General features: G+C 43.3%; 1 protein-coding gene across 1 annotated transcript in view; it reads right to left on the reverse strand.

Annotated features, from left to right (window-relative positions):
• LOC121584482 (phosphatidate cytidylyltransferase 1) overlaps positions 1-24,547 on the reverse strand; it is a 91,616-nt gene that overhangs the window by 61,645 nt on the left and 5,424 nt on the right. Inside the window, exon 2 of the mRNA XM_041900376.2 lies at positions 503-654. Within this exon, the coding sequence (XP_041756310.1) occupies positions 503-654 (152 nt within the window). The remainder of the gene's footprint in view (positions 1-502; positions 655-24,547) is intronic.

Below are 24,547 nucleotides of genomic sequence, written 5' to 3' on the forward strand. Positions count from 1 at the left end.
ATGCTGGACTACCATGGTGTCCCTCACCTCTCATTACTCTATAATGCTGGACTACCACGGTGTCTCTCACCTCTCATTACTCTATAATGCTGGACTACCATGGTGTCCCCTCACCTCTCATTACTCTATAATGGTGGACTACCATGGTGTCCCTCACCTCTCATTACTCTATAATGCTGGACTACCGTGGTGTCCCTCACCTCTCATTACTCTATAATGCTGGACTACCATGGTGTCCCTCACCTCTCATTACTCTATAATGCTGGACTACCATGGTGTCCCTCACCTCTCATTACTCTATAATGCTGGACTACCATGGTGTCCCTCACCTCTCATTACTCTATAATGCTGGTCGTAACCCAAACGTTATGTTTGTGTGTGTGGCTCAAAACACATTTCTGGGAATGGTTATTATAGTGCATTCAATGTGTAGTATAGAGGTACATCCCACCTCTCTCTCTCTACCCTCGCTGTCCTGTGAGGATGTTTGTGTGTGTGTTACCTGGGGTTGAGGCCCTCCACGGCCTCTTTCAGGAACTGTGGAGTGTGGTCTGCTGTGGAGGGAGGAACGCATGGGGTGTCTGCTTTAGACTCACTGTCTCCATCTCCTCCAGCCTCTCCAGGCAGGCCCAGTCTGTCCTCTCCATCTGTCTCCTGACACACACACACACACACACACACACACACACACAGGAGAAAGGAGCGAGGGAGGGAGCAAGTCAGACTAGAAATACTACTGTATAGTAGAAATACTACTGTATAGTAGAAATACTAGTGTGTCAGCAACAAAGAAAAACAATGCAGCCATGATCTAAATATACTAGATTAGACTAGTAATTCTGCTACAGTACTGGAGTATAGATCTAAAGATACTAGATTAGACTAGTCATTCTGCTACAGTACTGGAGTATAGATCTAAAGATACTAGATTAGACTAGTCATTATGCTACAGTACTGGAGTATAGATCTAAAGATACTAGATTAGACTAGTCATTCTGCTACAGTACTGGAGATAGATCTAAAGATACTAGATTAGACTAGTAATTATGCTACAGTACTGGAGTATAGATCTAAAGATACTAGATTAGACTAGTCATTATGCTACAGTACTGGAGTATAGATCTAAAGATACTAGATTAGACTAGTCATTATGCTACAGTACTGGAGTATAGATCTAAAGATACTAGATTAGACTAGTCATTATGCTACAGTACTGGAGTATAGATCTAAAGATACTAGATTAGACTAGTCATTATGCTACAGTACTGGAGTATAGATCTAAAGATACTAGATTAGACTAGTCATTATGCTACAGTACTGGAGTATAGATCTAAAGATACTAGATTAGACTAGTCATTATGCTACATTACTGGAGTATAGATCTAAAGATACTAGATTAGACTAGTCATTATGCTACAGTACTGGAGTATAGATCTAAAGATACTAGATTAGACTAGTCATTATGCTACAGTACTGGAGTATAGATCTAAAGATACTAGATTAGACTAGTCATTATGCTACAGTACTGGAGTATAGATCTAAAGATACTAGATTAGACTAGTCATTATGCTACATTACTGGAGTATAGATCTAAAGATACTAGATTAGACTAGTCATTCCGCTACAGTACTGGAGTATAGATCTAAAGATACTAGATTAGACTAGTCATTACGCTACAGTACTGGAGTATAGACCTGGAATAAAAACTGGCTAGCCTACATATGATCTCCTCCAACAGGGATTTCTGGAAAATCAGGAAATGTGGGAAAGTTTAAATAATTTTGCAACTTGCACTGAAAGCAATGCCCCATTCAGTCACACCCAGTAGAATCATTATATTAATATGGTTGACACACCTACGTATTCAAGGGTTTTTCTTTATTTTTTACTATTTTCTACATTGTAGAATAATAGTGAAGACATCAAAACTATGAAATAACACACCAAATATTTTATATTTGAGATTCTTCAAAGTAGCCACCCTTTGCCTTGATGACAGCTTTGCAGACTCTTGGCATTCTCTCAACCAGTTTCATGAGGTAGTCACCTGGAATGCATTTCAATTAGCAGGTGTGCCTTGTTAATTACCGTGGTGTCCCTCCCAATTTCTGAGGCTGGTAACTCTATTGAACTTATCCTCTGCAGCAGAGTTAACTCTGGGTCTTCCTTTCCTGTGGCGGTCCTCATGGAGAGACAGTTTCATCATAGCGCTTGATGTTTTTTTTTTGGTTGCATATCCCGAGGAAACATTGAAAATCTTCAAACTACATAAACGCTTGGCAGACAATATCAACATGGATCAACATTGGGGCATGATCTAGGCCTCTAGGTGTATTTTACACAACAGAAATAGCGTACATGCTGTAGATGCTACATGATGCAATTCTACAGTCGTGGTCAAAAGTTTTGAGAATGACACAAGTATTGGTCTTCACAAAGTTCGCTGCTTCAGTGTTTTTAGATATTTTTGTTTAGATGTTACTATGGTATACTGAAGTATAATTACAAGCATTCCATACGGTGTCAAATGCTTTTTATTGACAATTACATTAAGTTTATGCAAAGAGTCAATATTTGCAGTGTTGACTTTTTCAAGACCTCTGCAATCTGCCCTGGCATGCTGTCAATTAACTTCTGGGCCACATCCTGACTGATGGCAGCTCATTCTTGCAGAATCAATGCTTGGAGTTTGTGGGGTTTTGTTTGTCCACCCGCCTCTTGAGGGTCGACCACAAGTTCTCAATGGGATTAAGGTCTGGGGAGTTTCCTGGCCATGGACCTAACATTTCGATGTTTTGTTCCCCGAGCCACTTAGTTATCACTTTTGCCTTATGGCAACGTGCTCCATCATGCTGGAAAAGGCATTGTTCGTCACCAAACTGTTCTTGGATGGTTGGGAGAAGTTGCTCTCAGAGGATGTGTTGGTACCATTCTTTATTCATGGCTGTGTTCTTAGGCAAAAATGTGAGTGAGCCCACTCCCTTGGCTGAGAAGCAACCCCACACATGAATGGTCTCAGGATGCTTTACTGTTGGCATGACACAGGACTGATGGTAGCGTTCACCTTGTCTTCTCTGGACAAGCTTTTTTCCGGATGCCCCAAACAATCGGAAAGGGGATTCATCAGAGAAAATGACTTTACCCCAGTCCTCAGCAGTCCAATCCCTGTACCTTTTGCAGAATATCAGTCTGTCCCTGATGTTTTTCCTGGAGAGAAGTGGCTTCTTTGCTGCCCTTCTTGACACCAGGCCATCCTCCAAAAGCCTTCACCTCACTGTGCGTGCAGATGCACTCACACCTGCCTGCTGCCATTCCTGAGCAAGCTCTGAACTGGTGGTGGCCCGATCCCGCAGCTGAATCAACTTTAGGAGACGGTCCTGGCGCTTGCTGGACTTTCAGGTCGCCCTGACGCCTTCTTCAAAACAATTGAACCTCTCTCCTTGAAGTTCTTGATGATCCGATAAATGGTTGATTTAGGTGCAATCTTACTAGCAGCAATATCCTTCCCTGTAAAGCCCTTTTTGTGCAAAGCAATGATGGCGGCACGTGTTTCCTTGCAGGTAACCATGGTTAACAGAGGAAGAACAATGATTTCAAGCACCACCCTCCTTTTGAAGCTTCCAGTCTGTTATTCTAACCCAATCAGCATGACAGAGTGATCTCCAGCCTTGTCCTCGTCAACACTCTCACCTGTGTTAAAGAGAATCACTGGCAGCTGGTCCTTTTGTGGCAGGGCTGAAATGCAGTGGAATTGTTTTTTGGGGGATGATTAAGTTCATTTTCATGGCAAAGAGGGACTTTGCAATTAATTGCAATTCATCTGATCACTCTTCATGACATTCTGGAGTATATGCAAATTGCCATCATCAAAACTGAGGCAGCAGACTTTTGTGAAAATTAGTATTTGTGTCATTCTCAAAACTTTTGACCACGACTGTATTCTACTGACGCAATGCTACATGCTATTGGAGCAATGCTACATGCTATTGGAGCAATGCTACATGCTATTGGAGCAATGCTACATGCTATTGGAGCAATGCTACATGCTATTGATTAGGGGTGTAATGGTACACGTATTTGTACCGAACCGTTCGGTACGGCGACCTCAGTTCGGTCCACACTGTGAACATCCAAGCAGCGCCTGGCAGCTGATTTCTGACTGGGCCAAAGAAATTACAACAGGTGTGTTTATAGCCACAGATATGCGGTATATTCTCGGTGGTTGAGAACAGGGTGTTTTAGCACCTGGTCAAAGTGCTGGAGTCACGTCACGAGCTTCCCTCTTCCACCCATTTCAGCAAACAGGTGGTACACCCACTCTTATAAGCAAACAGGTGGTACACCCACTCTTATAAAAACAGGGGAAAACCCCCCATAAAAAAAGGGGAACACCTCTAAAAAAAGGGAAACTCCCCTAAAAACGGGTGGTACACCCACTCTTATAAGCAAGCCATAGACAAAGTTGTCAATTATTTGTTTTATTCCCTTTGAGGGAGTCACAAGTGTCAGAGTGGAAAGTTGCGAGGCACAACATAACAATCCCTGTCACAGACAATAATAATAATATAATATGCCATTTAGCAGACGCTTTTATCCAAAGCGACTTACAGTCATGCGTGCATACATTTTTGTGTATGGGTGGTCCCGGGGATTGAACCCACTACCTTGGCGTTACAAGCGCCGTGCTCTACCAGCTGAGCTACAGAGGACCACGTTTGCCAGGAACATTATGAATGATGTCACAGACAATGCCAGGAACATTATGAATGATGTCACAGACAACGCCAGGAACATTATGAATGATGTCACAGACAATGCCAGGAATATTATGAATGATGTCACAGACAACGCCAGGAACATTATGAATGATGTCACAGAAGCTGGAACTAAGGCCTACATATAAGGTGCTATACTTATTAAAAAAGACATAACCTGTATATCTAATGTACTACAGTAACTGTTGCCATTTCATTTATTTTTTTTGCTGTACCGGAACCGAACAGTGACCAAAACGTACCGGACCATGGTTTTGGTGAACCGTTACACCCCTACTAACAGAGATATGACAACACTGTCATGTCCTTATGCAGTTGGCACGGCGTTGGCTAGTCTGAAAAGTTCTAGAGATATCAACACTGTCGTCATTATAGGAAGTTCTAGAGATATCAACACTGTCATGTCCTTATGGGTATAGAGATATCAACACTGTCATGTCATTATGCAGTTGGCACGGCGTTGGCTAGTGCCACTAGGTCAGTAGGTAACGCTCCACTCTGGGAGGTAAACATGTTAATTGCTGTCTAATAAATATTGAACCTGTTTTCGATGAACTCTGAGCAGGACAGAAGAGCCAACCACCACAGTGCTAACCGGTCTTAGTCCAGACCAGATCAAAAGTTCTGAATTGGCCTACTTAGCTAAATTAGAAGACAATTGGGATATTCCATTTTCACGCAGTGTTTTTGAAGGCAGTTAACGTTTCTCCCTATGGGTATAATATGGTGCTGTCTTCGTTGGCCAGTCTACAAGATGTTACTTAGGGCCAGGTTATTTTTGAAACATAATGAGGTAAATGGGTCTCTCTCTCTCTCTTCAGAGGGATGCTGATGTTTTAGAACATCTTCCCTTTCATGGTTTCCCTCACTAAAACCACTAAATAAGGAGGGAGGGGGAGAGAGAGAGAGACATGGGACACCAGGGGTAATTGGGAGACCTAGTGGCTACTGAATGTGGTGTTCACCAGGGGTCATTGGGAGCAAGAGGAGTTGAGGGTGTGTGTTGGGTTGAGAAGGGGGTCAGCTGTGACAGTGTGTGTGTGTGTGTTGAGTGTGTGTGTGTGTTGTGTGTGTGTGTGTGTGTGTGTGTGTTGAGTGTGTGTGTGTGTGTTGCGTGTGTTGTGTGTGTGTGTGTGTGTGTGTGTGTGTGCGTAGCCGTGAGTGCACTAGGCTCAGACAGACATGTAGGCGTAGATTCCTACTCAACCCTTGACAGGATTTTTTCTGTACCCCAAAAATATTGCTGTTTTATATACTTGTCGGGATGGAAAAACATTTACCATGTAAACTTAAAAGAGCAACAACAAAATACGTTTGTAGAAAAGATAATGGACCTAGATATTTTAATAAGATCATCTTTGAGATCTAACAATCACTAAAATAAAAGCTAGACCGTCAGGGAAAATCTAAAATTCTAAAAATGCTGCATTCAGGAGTATTTCTGTGATGGCCCCATTGATTTGGTCATGTTTTAGTCACTCAGACAGCATAAGCCATGGCAGAATGTGTAGAATTGCAGGAAATTGGCTTAAAAAAAACTGCTAATGTTATCTCAGTGCGGTACGATTCGGTTTGATTAGAGAATGAATTGATGCGATTCGATGCACTAACATTTGTGGCATAAACATATTCCTTTTCCATTCTTAAATTAAAATCTGTTGTTGATGGAGCTCATGAGCTGGGCCTCTCTGAGCTGGATCTGTCTATTGTGTGTGTGTGTGTGTGTGTGTGTGTGTGTGTGTGTGTGTGTGTGTGTGTGTGTGTGTGTGTGGTGTGTGTGTGTGGTGTGTGTGTGTGGTGTGTGTGTGGTGTGTGTGTGTGTGGTGTGTGTGTGTGGTGTGTGTGTGTGGTGTGTGGTGTGTGGTGTGTGGTGTGTGGTGTGTGGTGTGTGGTGTGTGTGTGTGTGTGTGTGTGTGGTGTGTGGTGTGTGGTGTGTGGTGTGTGGTGTGTGTGTGTGTGTGTGTGTGTGTGTGTGTGTGTGTGTGTGTGGTGTGTGTGTGTGTGGTGTGTGTGTGTGGTGTGTGTGTGTGTGTGTGTGGTGTGTGGTGTGTGTGTGTGTGTGGTACCATGTAGGCAGCCGATCTGAGCCATAAGGGAGGCTGGGGGAGTCTTCCCACTTTGGTTCTGAAATCACCATCACCCACTAATTAACTTGTCATTTTTGCAGATGTAGTGTTTGAGCTAGTAATGTATTCAATATTTATTGTTTACAAATTAGCTATGACACAGCTAATGAATATATAGCAAAACTTTGGATTTCACCCCCCCACCCCCCCCCATATCTCAAAATCTTGGAGAGATCTTCTCCTCTTGCTTCGGTCATGCAGTGCGCCTCGCAAAAATGGTCCGTTATGAAATTATCAACTTTACCCCGCATATCTAAAAATGACCGTATACACGGATTGTTTAAAACCAAAATTACCAAAACTATTGCTGATGATGAACCTGAACAATATAAATAACATCTATTTGTAAGCAGGTATCGCCAGATGAGTTGTCTTCTGGTAGCTTACTTTTTATTCAGGTAAAACACAATTTTCAACAGCACACAGATAACAATAACCTAGCGAATTACTACATAGGTTGTCAAGAAAAAAACAACAACAGATGTGCAAGATCAGGAACAGGCTGCCTACCTCACGAAGCTGGGTGCAGTTTGACTAGGCTACTGATATTGCCTGGGGTTATCGATGAATCGTTACATCCCTAGTAGAATTGCAGGAAATTTGCTTTAAAAACTGCTACATTTTGTCACTGTGTCCAACTGTAGGGCCTCTAAAAATGTTCGGTCGGTGACCACACCATTGGCCCTGCCCATAGCCACTCCCCTGCCACGCCCACCACCCAAGCCTCATTTCGATCCAGAAAAAAAACACCCTGCTTTAATGAAGGAAAGAGACACTGGTGAATTCCAAGCCAGGGCATAATAATAATATGCCATTTAGCAGACGCTTTTATCCAAAGCGACTTACAGTCATGCGTGCATACATTTTTGTGTATGGGTGGTCCCGGGGATCGAACCCACTACCCTGGCGTTACAAGCGCCATGCTCTACCAATTGAGCTACAGAGGACCAATGGGACACATGTCATCATAATGACGTCATAATTGTCATTGTCATGTCATCACATGTCATAAATGGGACACATGTCATCTGTCCAAGAGTCTTGATCGTCCAGGTGCTTCAAGGCGCAAACTAGAGTCAACTTTTTGGACGATACGGGTCCCATTATGTCCGGCGAAAACCAAACACTGCATTCCAAAGTAAGAACCTCATACCATCGTGGTGGTGGTGTGATGGTTTGGGGATGCTTTGCTGCCTCAGGACCTGGACGACTTGCCTTAATAGAAGGAACCATTAATTCTGCTCTGTATCAGAGAATTCTACAGGAGAATGTCAGACCATCCGTCTGTGAGCTGAAGCTGAAGCGCAGCTGGGTCATGCAGCAAGACAATGATCCAAAACACACAATCAAGTCTATATAAAAATTGTAAAAAAAAAAATAAAAAATGAAGTTCTGTTATGGCGTAGTCAAAGTCCAGACCTAAACCACATTCAAATGTTGTGGCAGGACCTGACACGAGCAGTTCATGCTTGAAAACCCACAAATGTCATTGAGTTAAAGTAGTTCTGCAGAGTGGGCCAAAATTCCTCCACAGCGATGTGAGAGACTGATCAACAACTACAGGCAGAATTTGGTTGGAGTCATTGCAGCTAAAGGTAGCACAACCAGTTATTGAGTGGGGAATTGTATGTTGCATTCCTTTGTTAATTAAATAAAATAAGTATACTTTTTGTTATTTGTAAACTCAAGGTTCCCATTATCTGATATTAGGTTTTGGTTGAAGATCTGATAACATTCAGTATAAAAAAATATGCTACAATAGAGAAAATCTGAAAGTACTTTCACGGCACTGTAGATCATATTCCCATCATTTCAAATAGACATAAAAAGTGGACGATTTCCTTCCTATTAACAAAAGTCAGACCCACTTTGCTTCTGTAAAAAGAAACCAACCTCCATCCTCAACTTTTTCACCAGCTCAGTGAATAAAACTGTCCACCGAGTGGAGGATAGGATAGACGTGATTGTCCCCAAGGGGAACATCGTCTTGAACACACACATAAGAAATATAAAACCATACAGTCCAATAAGACTTGGTCTCATCTGCAGAGACAGACAGTGACAAGCTTCCTGCGGCCCAGACTGGCAGACCAGACCAGCACAACAACCCAACCCCTCTCCTTCAGCTCTGCTCTACTCTGAGAGACAGTGAGACAAAGAGGGGGAGAGAGAGAGAGAGAGAGAGAGAGAGAGAGAGAGATTTTGAGACTGTATATAGACATAATATTTAAATAATACTTGAAATGTCTTTATTCTTTTGGAACTTTTGTCAGTGTAATATTTACTGTTCACTTTGTATTGTTTATTATCTATTTCACTTGCTTTGTCAATGTTAACATATGTTTCCCATGCTAATAAAGCCCTTACATTTACGTCACTTAGCAGACGCTCTTATCCAGAGCAACTTACAAATTGGTGCATTCACCTTATGATAGCTAGTGGGATAACTACTTTACAAAATGTTTTACTTTACCAGAGTGTTTTTAATTTTCATTTGTTCTATATATATATATATATATATATATATATATATATATATATATAACGTTTTTTATATGTTTTTTTATAATTATTATTATTATCTATTATTATAATACAAAAATATATATGTATTTTTTCTTTTCGTTTTTGTATTTCTTTTGATTTTGATATATATTTTTTATTATTATTATTATAATATTTTAAAAAAATTGTGGGGGTGGGGTGGTAGAAGGATTACTTTTATACTATACCAGGTATTCCTTAAAGAGGTAGGGTTTCAAGTGTCTCCGGAAGGTGGTCAGTGACTCCGCTGTCCTGGCGTCGTGAGGGAGCTTGTTCCACCATTGGGGTGCCAGAGCAGTGAACAGTTTTGACTGGGCTGAGCGGGAACTGTGCTTCCGCAGAGGTAGGGGGACCAGCAGGCCAGAGGTGGAAGAACGCAATGCCCTCGTTTGGGTGTAGGGACTGATCAGAGCCTGAAGGTAAGGAGGTGCCGTTCCCCTCACAGCTCCGTAGGCAAGCACCATGGTCTTGTAGCAGATGCGAGCTTCAACTGGAAGCCAGTGGAGTGTGCGGAGGAGCGGGGTGATGTGAGAGAACTTGGGAAGGTTGAACACCAGACGGGCTGCGGCATTCTGGATGAGTTGTAGGGGTTTAATGGCACAGGCAGGGATCCCAGCCAACAGCGAGTTGCAGTAATCCAGACGGGAGATGACAAGTGACTGGATTAGGACCTGTGCCGCTTCCTGTGTAAGGTAGGGTCATACTCTGCAAATGTTGTAGAGCATGAACCTGCAGGATCGAGTCACCGCTTTGATGTTAGCGGAGAACGACAGGGTGTTGTCCAGGGTCACGCCAAGGTTCTTTGCACTCTGGGAGGAGGACACAACAGAGTTGTCAACCGTGATGGCAAGATCATGGAGCGGGCAGTCCTTCCCCGGGAGGAAGAGCAGCTCCGTCTTGCCGAGGTTCAGCTTGAGGTGGTGATCCGACATCCACACTGATATGTCTGCCAGACATGCAGAGATGCGATTCGCCACTTGGTTATCAGAAGGGGTAAAGGAGAAGATTAATTGTGTGTCGTCTGCGTAGCAATGATATGAGAGACCATGTGAGGATATGACAGAGCCAAGTGACTTGGTGTATAGAGAGAATAGGAGAGGGCCTAGAACTGAACCCTGGGGGACACCAGTGGTGAGAGCACGTGGTGCGGAGACAGATTGTCACCACGCCACCTGGTAGGAGCGACCTGTCAGATAGGACGCAATCCAAGAGTGAGCCACGCCGGAGATGCCCAACTTGGAGAGGGTGGAGAGGAGGATCTGATGGTTCACAGTATCAAAGGCAGCAGATAGGTCTAGAAGGATGAGAGCAGAGGAGAGAGAGTTAGCTTTAGCAGTGCGGAGAGCCTTCGTGACACAGAGAAGAGCAGTCTCAGTTGAATGATCAGTCTTGAAACCTGACTGGTTTGGATCAAGAAGGTCATTCTGAAAGAGATAGCAGGAGAGTTGGCTAGAGACGGCACACTCAAGAGTTTTGGAGAGAAAAGAAAGAAGGGATACTGGTCTGTAGTTGTTGACATCAGAGGGATTGAGTGTAGGTTTTTTGAGGAGGGGTGCAACTCTCGCTTTCTTGAAGATGGAAGGGACATAGCCAGCGGACAAGGAAGAGTTGATGAGCGAGGTGAGGTAAGGGAGAAGGTCTACGGAAATGGTCTGGAGAAGAGAAATGTCTTACATAGAAATTGAGAGACAGCTCTGTTCACAAACACAAACAGAGCCCCAGGACAACAACACAATTAGACCCAACCAAATCATGAGAAAAGAAAGATAATTACTTGACACATTGGAAAGAACAAACAAAAAACAGAGCAAACTAGAATGCTATTTGGCTCTAAACAGAGAGTACACAGTGGCAGAATACCTGACCACTGTGACTGACCCAAACTTAAGGAAAGCTTTGACTATGTACAGACTCAGTGAGCATAGCTTTGCTATTGAGAAAGGCAGCCGTAGGCAGACCTGGCTCTCAAAGAGAAGACAGGCTATGTGCACACTTGCCCACAAAATGAGGTGGAAACTGAGCTGCACTTCCTACTTCCTACCTCCTGCCAAATGTATGACCATTTGAGAGAGAGGAGAGGGGGGTAGAGAGAGGAGAGGGGGGATAAACAGTAGGTGATGAGCTACTCAGTAAATGAGACGAGGATAATCCCCAACAGCCGGGGAAGAAACACCCCTGTGTGTGTGTGTGTGTGTGTGTGTGTGTGTGTGTGTGTGTGTGTGTGTGTGTGTGTGTGTGTGTGAGAGAGAACAGTACACCACCAAGGCCATGCTACAGAATCAGTAAGAGCACCATTCAGGAGGAAATTAATGAAAGGCTAAGGAGAGGGAGAGCAGTGAGTTTCACACACTGACCCCTGTATCTATCCAGAGATTGAACAGTCGCCCTGATGGTATCTGGTGCCTCTATGTCACCTTCCCTTTAAATTCTTGCACAATGTCTGGACGGTCCCCACTATTTCACCCTGGTCCCTTTAACTGCTTTGCAGAGGTGGCAGAAAACAGAAGCCCAGCCTGATTAGGGATTCATCCTCACTAGGGCAGCAAACAGCCAAATGAACACGGACAAAAAGTCAGGCCAACAAACATGCACTGTTATGTGCTGCTTTGTAGTGCCAGGCTGTGTTTGGCCTACCTGGAGTCTAGTAAGCTACTACTGCTGCTGTGGCTGGAGTCTAGTAAGCTGCTGCTGCTGCTGTGGCTGGAGTCTAGTAAGCTACTGCTGCTGCTGTGGCTGGAGTCTAGTAAGCTACTGCTGCTGTGGCTGGAGTCTAGTAAGCTGCTGCTGCTGTGGCTGGAGTCTAGTAAGCTACTGCTGCTGCTGTGGCTGGAGTCTAGTAAGCTGCTGCTGCTGCTGTGGCTGGAGTCTAGTAAGCTGCTGCTGCTGCTGTGGCTGGAGTCTAGTAAGCTACTGCTGCTGCTGTGGCTGGAGTCTAGTAAGCTGCTGCTGCTGCTGTGGCAGGAGTCTAGTAAGCTACTGCTGCTGTGGCTGGAGTCTAGTAAGCTGCTGCTGCTGTGGCTGGAGTCTAGTAAGCTGCTGCTGCTGCTGTGGCTGGAGTCTAGTAAGCTACTGCTGCTGTGGCTGGAGTCTAGTAAGCTACTGCTGCTGCTGTGGCTGGAGTCTAGTAAGCTACTGCTGCTGTGGCTGGAGTCTAGTAAGCTACTGCTGCTGTGGCTGGAGTCTAGTAAGCTGCTGCTGCTGCTGTGGCTGGAGTCTAGTAAGCTGCTGCTGCTGTGGCTGGAGTCTAGTAAGCTACTGCTGCTGCTGTGGCTGGAGTCTAGTAAGCTGCTGCTGTGGCTGGAGTCTAGTAAGCTGCTGCTGCTGTGGCTGGAGTCTAGTAAGCTGCTGCTGCTGCTGTGGCTGGAGTCTAGTAAGCTACTGCTGCTGCTGTGGCTGGAGTCTAGTAAGCTGCTGCTGCTGCTGTGGCTGGAGTCTAGTAAGCTGCTGTGGCTGGAGTTTTCTATTCATATACTGTCCCTACTGTCTATACAGACCATCATATAGGTTACAGCCTTACTATAAAATCCCATTAAATTGTATTTTTCCCCTCATCAATCTACACACAATACCCCATAATGACAAAGCAAAAACAGGTTGTTAGACATTTTTGCTCATTTATAAAACATAGAAAACTGGATCTGCAGAGAAGAATGGGAGAAACTCCCCAAATACAGGTGTGCCAAGCTTGTAGCGTCATACCCAAGAAGACTCGAGGCTGTAATACGCTGCCAAAGGTGCTTCAACAAAGTTCTGAGTAAAGGGTCTGAATACTTATGGAAATGTGGGTTCTTATTTTTCCATCATGGGAAGTAAATACTAAAAAAAAGGTCCAGGAATTAACGGGGGATGAAAGATATATGGTGGGAAAATATCAAAGGAATATTTACTATGGATCCATTTGGGGGAAGAAGTATGGGTTTATTGGGCATCTTGATGTAGATAAATTAGAGGCTACCAGGCGAGGAGGCAGAATAGGAAAGGTGACGAGAGGAAGTGTTACAACTGTGATAAAACCGGTCATTTTGCAAGAGAGAGTGAGGCCCCGTGTATATACCGTAACAAAACAGGCCATAACCATTGCGACTGCAGACATAAAAGGTAAAGGGCAGTGTCCGGGAAATTACAGTCTATTTTTTAGTTCCGCTGGTAAAATGTTTGAAGAAGTGATAAGAATTGGTTAAAAACACCACGAAGGGATTATTTGATGTGAGTACCTAGAAGAAAGTTTCTAACGTTCTATATGGAGTTGTGACGATGTGGAAATAGTAATGAGAAAATCCTAATTAGAGTGCCATGTCTGTATTAAACTTGCTCACCCAAAAGGTAGATGCACGTCATGGGTGGGGAATTAATTAATATGGGTTTTCTAAGTTTGTACCGTAGTTGGATAATGTGATCGAGATAAGATTTAAGGAATAAACTGACCGTAAGTAAAGTGGTTAAAGAAGTAAGTTATAATATTGTACAAAGCCAATTTAGGGTTTCCATCAAAATAAAACTCATTATGGAGCGAATATGATGTAATAAAGGAATTTCATTATGTCGCAAGGGAAAACATAATCCGTTTTATCAAAATCGCCAGATCTATTTCCAAATCAATGAATGTGGATTTGACTCGTTGACTGCTAATTTATTCATTTTGAGCACGTGAGAGCGCTGTAAGGGACATTATGGGTTAAATTAGGGAGTACAGGGATCTGTGGTTGCTGTGGAGAAGGAAGTCATAGGGGATTGAATGTTGCAAGGATAGCGGATTTTGTGGAGCGACTGGTAATGGTATTTCGATGGTAATTGTTGTCGATATGTGTAGAGGGTTCCTGGTTCGAGCACAGGAAGGGACAGAAAGCAAATCTTTTACATTGATGCTATTGACCGAGATTACTAGATGAATTGATAACATTACGTGAAAGGAAATGTCTTACCAACACATAGCGGATAGGATAACATATAATTAAAGTTGCATTGCTGTGAATAGATGTTTTGTTTGTTTTGACTAATTAAAAATAATTTGTCATCTGTTGGAAGTACCGTTAGATGGAGAGTCAGCGGTAGAGAATGATAGATATGGTAGAGGGTTTTCTATGTTACAAAATATGTAGGAAGCATTGGGATGATATGAAGAACATATCTAGATAGTTGAATATAATGTTCTTTGATAATTGGTAATTATTATTATTATTACATGATATAGTTTGTTTAAACAACCGTGAGTTATGCAGACAGTTCTTTAATTCTAAAAACGATAATCTGTTTATGGTACGTTGAACAATGGGATATAGTTGTGACTATTAGGATGATGGATTAAATAAACATTGTTTGTAAGTATGAAGTTATTAAACAATAGGTTTATATTTTAAAACATCAATGCAACAGGTTGCGATGATTAAATTAAGAGAAAGAGATTAGCTTATCTCATTTGAATGTTGCCCAGGGCTAGGGGGAGCAGTTTAGTGGAGTTAGGCAGTCTCAAAAGAAAAAGAGATGGCATAAGGATAAGTTACCAATATTACCTAAGTCATTGTTTAGAGATGCAGCAATATTGACACATGGGCAGAACCATGTGTCAACAGGGGAGATGATGGTAGATGGTAGGATTAAAGATAACTAGACGAAGGAGGACAAAATACTTTAAAAAAAGAAATATTCTGTTTTTTGGATACAGGAGCACAGGAAGAAATTGGGTACAATGTCTACCGATAGTATTAATGACGATCAGGATAACTCCAGATAAAGAAGGGTTATTGCCATTGGAGAAGGTATTTGGTAGACCATACAGAATGCCCGAGTTAGGAGGACCAGAGCAGGCAGAGATAGAAATTGAGAGCACCCTAGCAGAACACGTGAGAAGGTAGTTTATTAACCACACCCGTATGTCAGAGGTTTTGTGCCCTACAGGTGAACTAAAGGAGAAGGTGACCCACTCTATCCAACCAGGTGACTGGTGTGGATCCAGACCCTAAAGAAGAAAGACTGGAAGCAGGCCTGTTGGGAAGGGCCCTATCAGGTTATATTGGTCCCCGCCTTTGCCATTAGAATAGCAGAAAGAGCAACCTGGGTCCACGTTACCCACTGCAAAAAAGGTAAGAACACATACAAGCACCACTGAACACACGCAGAGTTAGAGAGAAGAACTGGACCAATGGGGTCTGGGGATCACCTCTGTTAACAAAGATCTCCTACCCCGACCTATTATCACTGTAGTGTGTTCTCAGGGTGTGAGTATGGGGTGGTACCAAGCAGAATGACTGAGGGCAGGAGAGGGTTGGCGTTTTTTGGGAATATGGGTAACCTGAGCTGCATCATAATCTCGGCAATGGTCCTGATATGTCAAGATCCACCACCACACCGCACCAATTACGCTATGCCCTTACCATTGTTAAAAAGTAAAAGAGAAGCGACCCGACATACTGACCGTCAAGGATGAGTGGCCTACAAAATAGGAGTCAGAGAAGGGCAGACTATAGGATTCAAAATAAGGGTTAGGGACGTAGCCAACGGGTGAGGTACATGTCAATAAGAAATGTGGGATTATAAAATCCCATTATATTCGTGTTCGGACCCCACAGTGGATTGTTCCTAGACTCAAGTGTTTAAACACACTTGGGGACGGGGATATGAGACCGGGCGGGACTGGACATCCAGATGGAGGGTAAAGAGAAACAAAAAGACATCACCAATTATCAATTGGAGATAGTAGTAATGTGACTGACTTAAGTTCAGAAGCACAAGAGAGAATTCTGAACCTCACAGCCCCTGTAACCAATGTGTGGTGGGCGTGTGTCACGGATTCTGCCGAGGCTGCCCCTCCTCCTTGCTCGGGCAGGCTTCGGCGTTCGTCGTCACCGCAATACTAGCTACTGCCGATCTATGTTCTATGTTTCTATGTTGCACCTGTTGTCTGATTGTCACACACCGGTTGCCCATTATTGTAACCACGCCTTCCCTATTTAACCCAGTGGCTCCCAATGTGTTTTGTGCGTGGTTGTTTTCGTTTCGTGTGTTGTTGGTGAGCGGGTTAGTTCCTCCCTGTGTGGAGGTATTTTCTGTATTGTATTTCTTTACTCGTTTTCAGTAAAGAACGTTTCTTCGAGTTCTGTGTCCTGCGCCTGACTTCGATCCACCGCATTACACTGACACTTGTGACAGTGTGCCAGTAAAGGCAGTATAAAGGCAGATAATGCCAAAAGGGTGGCTAGGTACGTGCGCCCCGGTTCTACTGATTCAGCTAGTTAGAATTAGTCACCAGGAACCAAGGAACGGGTTAAACAGATGTAGGAGGAGTTTTGACAAGAAGGAGAATAGCCCTATTTAGATGAATGTGATTGGGGTACCAAGGGGGGGTACCGGATGAATACAAAGCCTGAAACAAGTAGGGGAAGGGTTTAGTACAACGTGCTTCTGGTGGGTGACAATAAACAAAAATGTGGATTGGATTATTTATATCTATTACGACCAACAACGATTTGTTGGCCAGACTAGGGATGCAGTAAAGGGGATCTCTGAACAATTATCCGCCACCTCGCTCATGACTTGGGAAAATAGGTTGGCTCTAGATCAGGCAGAAAGGGGCGGTGTCTACAGAATGGTGGGCCATTGTTGCACATCTATCCCTAACAACACCGCACCGGATGGGACAGTCACCAGAGCTCTTGCAGGATTGACTGCTCTAAGTGAAGAATGGGCTGAGAACTCAAGAGTTAATACATCTTTGATAGGGTGGTTTGATGAAATGTTTGCTAAATGGAAAACCATAGCAGCCACCATCTTGGGGGCAGCCACCGCAATTGGATGCAATTGCTTGTATTATGTGGTTGTTGTTGTCTTGTTCCCTGTGTCCGATGGATGTGAGTAAGGCGTTGGAGAATGCAGTGTCTCAACAGATGGAGAGATATGGACGGAATCCGGACTCTGACCAGTGGAATGTGAAAAACGATCCTCCAGGCTTGGTGGATGACGAGGACTTTGACCCTGAAAGACCGCAATTGGATGAAACGTTTATTAGTTCTGACGTATGAAGATCATATGGAACATTTAAAAAAGAAGACCTGTGGTTGGAAGTAGTAAAATAGAACTAATCTCTGAGATTGATCATGCTTGTAAATACATTTATCCTGAGGGTGTAAAAATGTAGTCAAATGGTGGATTGATAGAGGAATTATGATTATGACTAAAATTGTTCACCCCGATACTGATGATGACTGTGTGAACTGTTAGTGGGTTTATAATGATAACCCTAACAGAGGGCGTGAGTTAGAAACTGCTGAGACAAACATTCCAGGAGGGAGGGGACTTAGAAACTAGTTGTGGAAATGTACAGGCCGCCTAAAGGTGGGCGGAGCAAAGTTCCTTTGTGTGAAGGGTTATAAAAGGCTGCGTGTGTGTTTTGGCGCCAGAGCTCTCCATGATTAAATAATACAGATCATTCTTGCTGGTTGTGGACCTTCGTTTAATTCATGAAAAACCAGAGCCTTACAACCCCTGGGAATTATTCAAGCTTGAGTTTAAATTAGAGATAGAAATTCTCGTGACAGTTCTGGAATGAAAGAAGAGAGGAAAGCATTTACAGTCTAGGCTGGAAACCTAAATCAAGTTGGAACCCTGTGCTAGCTACACCCCTAGGCAGATCTAGGATCAGCTTCCCATCAGCCAATCCTAACCGTAACCATTTTATGTTTTTTTATATAACTTTTATTTATTCAGGGGAGCCCAAATGAGACCAGGGTCTCATTCTCAATGGTCGCCAACCTCAGTGTATTCATTCCTCATCAGCATTTCTAAAAACGATCCTATTAGCACCAGGGATTCAAGATGTAATGAGGATTGTAAATTATTCCAAACATGGTGGGGGGGGGGTTAAAACTAAAGGCTTAATTACCTAGGTTGGGGGGACCTCAAGAGTTAACCAAACCTGTTTTTTTATTTTTATTATTATTTTATACCTTTATTTAACTAGGCAAGTCAGTTAAGAACAAATTCTTATTTACAATGACGGCCTACATCGGCCAAACCCGGACGACGCTGGGCCAATTGTGCGCCGCCCTATGGGACTCCCAATCACGGCCAGTTGTGATACAGCCTGGAATCGAACCAGGGGGTCTGTAGTGACGCCTCAAGCACTGAGATGCAGTGCCTTAGACCACTGCGCCACTCGGGAGCAGGTTTGGTGCCTCGTATTTGTATACATTATCGGGGGGGAAATGCTAAACTGACCGAAGATCAGCATCTAGGGACTACTTCATCCTACACCTGCTAGCTCCACAGTATGTCTGAACGTAGGGCCTTTGCACTGCTGTCATAAACAGGGGTTAAAGCAACAACAACAAAAACATCCCATAACTGAAACATAAATCTATTTTTTTTTTTTTTTTATCTTAGATCGACTGTAGTGGTGTAATGGTACACCTTATTCATTCCAAACCATTCGGTACAGGGACCTCGGTTCGATCCGCACTGTGAACCCGAATGAATACATAAACACATGTAACATAGCAAGACTAGGCCTATAGGCCAATGCCTCGAGTAAATCTGATCTGAAAAATACATTTCAGGCTATTCCGTTAAAATAAAAATTCTAAATTTGTGGCGCAGTGGTCTAAGACACTGCATCGCAGTGCTTGAGGCGTCACTACAGACCCGGGTTCGGTCCCAGGCTGTGTCACAGCCGTCCGTGACCGGGAGACCCATGAGCCGGCGCACAATTGGCCCAGTGTCGTCCGGGTTAGGGATTTGGCCGGCCGGGATTTCCTTGTCCCATCGCGCTCTAGCGACTCCTTGTGGCAGGCCGGGCACCTGCAAGCTGACTTTGGTCACCAGCTGGACGGTGTTTCCTCTGACACATTAGTGCAGCTGCCTTCCGGGTTAAGCGAGCAGTGTGTCAAGTGCGGCTTGGTAGGGTCGTGTTTCGGAGGACTCATGGCTCTCGACCTTCGCCTCTCGAGTCCGTAGGGGAGTTGCAGTGATGGAACAAGACTAACTACCGATTGGATATCACGAAATTGGGGAGAAAAAAAAAGGGTAAAAGTACAAAAAAATAAAATAATCTAATCGGCGCATTTCAAACTGTCCTTTTGTGAGGCGAACATCGTTTAAACCTCCAGTTTGGGAACATTTTGGATTCCCAGTAGATTACAACAGCGATGGACAGAGAGTTGTGGATAAAACGTTAACAGTATGTCGCCACGCTCAACGAGAATAGCCCACGCAGCTGCCAACACCTCAAATACGTTGATATATTTTACACCAAAATCACCCCAGTGTACCAGACATCACCCCAGTGTCCCAGGGCAAGACGGAAACAGAAATAAAACACAACATCGTCTCCCCTCTGCATTCAAGCAGCCCTTGGCAGCTGATTCTGCCCCCCAAAAATTACAAGAGCGATATGTTCCTATTTTTTACAGTCTTTGGTTTTAAGATGCGGATATGCGGTATATTCTCGGTGGTTGAGAACAGGGTGTTTGAGCACCTGGTCAAAGTGCTGGAGCCACGTCACGAGCTTCCCTCCTGCACCCATTTCAGCAAACGGGTGGTACAAGCAAGCCAAAGCTAATGTTTTCAACAAATTGGACAATGCACCCTGTGTAGTGCTTAGTTAAGTGGCAGCCCATCACGTTACCCCCGGTGTGGAAGTAGCTATAGACACTCCCCCTTTACGAAAGTCACAAGTGTGCATCTGGCACTGAAAGAGGCATTGTCATGGTGGGTTCATAACTGGGGAAAAATCCACTTCAACGGCCCTTCAACTGGTTATTATTAGTAGCGGAAAACCCCTCTATCACCCACTTCTCCCACATGGTGACCTCCGACGTCACCTACTTAGGAAATGGCATCTATAACAGCATTTCTGGCAGTTAAATGCTACAGAACATATATAAATCCATCAATCTTCACACAATACCCCATAATGACAAAGCAAAAACTGGTTTTTAGAAATGTTAGCTAATTTAATAAAAATAACAACCGGAAATATCACATTTACATAAGTATTCAGACCCTTTACTCAGTACTTTGTTGAAGCACCACTGGCAGCGATTACAGCCTCGAGTCTTCTTGGGTATGACACTACAAGCTTGGCACACCTGTATTTGGCGAGTTTCTCCCATTCTTCTCTGCAGATCCTCTCAAGCTCTGTCAGGTTGGATGGGGAGCGTTGCTGCACAGCTATTTTCAGGTCTCTCCAGAGATGTTCGATCAGGTTCAAGTCCGGGCTCTGGCTGGGCCACTCAAGGACATTCAGTGACTTGTCCCGAAGCCACTCCTGGGACCTTATATAGACAGGTGTGTGCCTTTCCAAATCATGTCCAATTAAGTTGTAGAAACATCTCAAGGGTGATCAATGGAAACAGGATGCACCTGAGCTCAATTCCAAGTCTCATAGCAAATGGTCTGAATACTTATGTAAATAAGGTATCTTTTTTTTTTTTTTTTTTTATATATATTTGCGAACATTTCTAAAAGCCTGTTTTTGCTTTGTCATTATGGGGTATTGTGTGTAGATTGCTGAGGACATTGTTTTATTTAATCCATTTTAGAATAAGGCTGTAACATAACAAAATATGGAAAAGATCAAGGGGTCTGAATACTTTCCGAAGGCACTGTGTATCAGGCGGTGTGGAAGGAATGCCCGGAAAATCGTTAAAGACTCCAATCACCCAAGCCAGACTATTCTCTCTGCTTCCGCACGCCAAGCGGTACCGGTGCATCAAGTCCGACACCAACAGGCTCTTGAACAGCTTCTATCCCCAAGCAAGCAGACTGATGTGCAGACTGATGTGCAGTCTGATGTGCAGACACACACACACACACACTCCATCATCTGTTCACCCACAGGGCCCTACACACTCACACACTCCATCATCTTCTCACTCACACATAATAAGCACATACATTTATACTGACTCTACACACACGCCCACCCGCTCACATACAAGCTGCTGCTACTCTGTTTATATTATATCCTGTTGCCTAGTTACCTTGCCCCTATACATATCTACCTCTATCACTCCAGTATCCCTGCACATTGTTAATATGGTATTGGAACTGACCCTGTATATAGTCACCTTACCCCTATACATATCTACCTCCATCACTCCAGTATCCCTGCACATTGTTAATATGGTACTGGAACTGACCATGTATATAGTATGCTTACGTTGTGTTCTTCATATTTCTTATTATTTCTCATGTGTTTTTCCTAGTATTACATTGTTGATTATTGCATTTTAGGGTTTTGAGTTTGCAAGAAAAGGTATTTCACTGTACTTGTGCACGTGACATTAAAACTTGAAAACAGACAATGCGAGGAACATTGTGAATGACCTTTCATTTTCCCGCTGTACCGAAACCAAACAGAGACCCCAAAACCTTAATACCTACCGAACTGTGGGTTTGGTGAACCGTTAAACCCCTAATTGATTGTCTGCGGGGCCAAGTTAACTTCCCCTTTCGTGTAAAAAAAAAGTCATGAAAAAAGTGATGATCATCATGATCACCATCATGCTTTTAGGAAAAGAGGATCATTTTGTGCAAGTATTAAACTGTGTATTTGACCAATTCCAGTCTCCTTGCTTAGGGGGTCCGGAGTCCTCCCCAGGAAAATGTTTATGTTTATTTAGCTCAATTGGTAGAGCATGGCACTTGTAACGCCAGGGTAGTGGGTTCGATCCCCGGGACCACCCATACGTAAAAATGTATGCACACATGACTGTAAGTCGCTTTGGATAAAAACGTCTGCTAAATGGCATATTATTATTATTATAAGAACTGAGAAGCTCAGTTCTGGTGACATTTTTAAAAGTACATTCTACTCCAAAATGTATGAAAATAAAATTATGCTGACACACCATATAATTTCCATCTCCAGAAATTAGCCCAATAACATATTGGTAAAAATGTTACAATTATTTTAACATATTAGACCATGCATATAACCTATCAATAGTCTATATTATCATTGTGTAGATTCTAGCTATAATATTTGTAATCATTGTGTAGATTCTGGCTATAATATTTGGAAAATCAATGTGTAGATTCTAGCTACAGTATAATATTTAGAATCATTGTGTAGATTCTCGCTATAATATTTAGAATCATTGTGTAGATTCTCGCTATAATATTTGTTAATCATTGACACCTGTTGATTCGGACTCAACACATTTCACAGTTAGGGAGGGACGCCACATTATTGAGATGGATGAACTGTCAAATGCAGACACGTTATACGCCACAGCCAGGCCCCATTGAAGGGTAATCTCTCCACCATTGTTTCACTGTAAACTGACTCTCTAGGCAGAGGCCTGAGCTAGCCTATACTATAACTGTTCCCGGGTTAATGCTGAGTGTGAACATCTTGTTTCGTTTGCTAAGATGGTACAAATGTTCATATGCTAAAAACAAAAACATCTTGAAGGATAGCTTAAATCCAGAGGAAGATGGATGTGGGTGATCGAGCCAAGACCACCAGGTATCATAGGCGTGGTCCTAGATGTCAACTCCTTATCATGCTTATGTTTGACATAGTGGCATGATGGCACAAACAGCCTGGTACCCAGGCTAAGGTAATATAGGTAAAGATATAACAAAGCGGTGCTGCCATTGGCTGCTTAAAACGATAAGACCAATGTTTAATTTTGTGTTTAGGGTTAACTATGGCTTTCAGGCCCCGTCGTCAGCTGCCTACACTACTAACTTATTTTAAATTGCACAGTATTGATAGAGATTAACATGGGTAACCGGGATCCCCGGGACTGAAAAAAATATTCAATGACAACACAATTTCCCCCAATGTCGCACTAATGCAATTCCACAAAATCCACAACATACGCAGCATCAGATTAGCAAAGAATGAAATTGCTCATTATCCAAACAGGTTGTCACCTGGAAACCTTTAGACTAGCATATTTACTTCACACAAAGTCGCCAGAAATTCAAAGCACACGCATAAAATCGACACCGCAGGACTGCACACGGGACCCGAATGCCGTTCATAAACCCTACAGGAAACCCCTACAGTTATAAACGTGGGCCTCTGAGCTGTCAGTGTGACTCTTCAGACAGTCACGAATTTGATAGGCCTATGCACAATTCACTACATAGGCAAAGTCTGTTAACAATTCAGAGGCATGAGGGAAAATTTTATACCTTGATATTTAAACTATTTTCGTTATTCGTGAGCTGATCTGCTCTCGGTATAATCGACTGATTTTGCCAAATATAGATCTGTCATTCGTTGGAGGTTATCTAGCAAGCTTAGCAACATCGGTCATTTGACTTTTGTTTGACTGCCGTTACAAAGTTTGTACGATTCCACAACGGTGTACTCCGGGTGCACTCTGTGCGTCCTGAGCATGCTTTATGTCAAGATAGCCTACTTTTGAAATGCGCTAAATTAATTGAGGAACATGGTAACGCTCGGAATTCATAAACTTCCTGTTTAATAAATTCACAATAATGTCATTGGCGATCAAAGATGGAGTAACTATCATTACTAAATATCAGTATAATTTTCTCTGAAATCTCTACATAGTGGTGCAGCCGAGCAGACAAGGTGGCGAAGCACCCTCTCTTATTTGGGGTGAACCATGGCATAGTGACCATATCTTGGTTTGGGAACTCTTTAAAATGGGAACTTTTTGCGTTATTTTCCGTGACTCTCTGGATAAATGCGAATTATTCCTGGTATTGAAACTTGGTAGAAAATATGAATCCCTGACTTATACTATTACCTTAACATAGCCTCTTGATGACCTAATTAAAGTGTCAGCCAGGCTGAGGAAAAGCGAGCACAGTGAAGGCTGCGTGTGTGCGTGCGTGTGTGTGTGCGTGCGTGCGTGTGTGCGTGTGTGCGTGTGTTAGTGTGTGTGTGTGTGCGTGCGTGTGTGTGTGGAAAGCACAGTGCTGGCTCGCTGCTATGGAAAGGAGTGAGAACAGATCCATTTTCCCTGATTTAAAACTAGCCTGGTCCTAGATGTAAGTACCGTCTTGCCAATGGCCATAGGAGACAACTGATCTGGGACCAGGCTAATGTATCACTGCATGGGGGTTCCATTACCAAGCAGCAACAAGACTGTGTGTGTCCCACTAGCCCCCAGAACCTACAGAGGA

Source organism: Coregonus clupeaformis, chromosome 16 (genome assembly GCF_020615455.1).
Source record: "Coregonus clupeaformis isolate EN_2021a chromosome 16, ASM2061545v1, whole genome shotgun sequence".
NCBI lineage: Eukaryota > Metazoa > Chordata > Actinopteri > Salmoniformes > Salmonidae > Coregonus > Coregonus clupeaformis.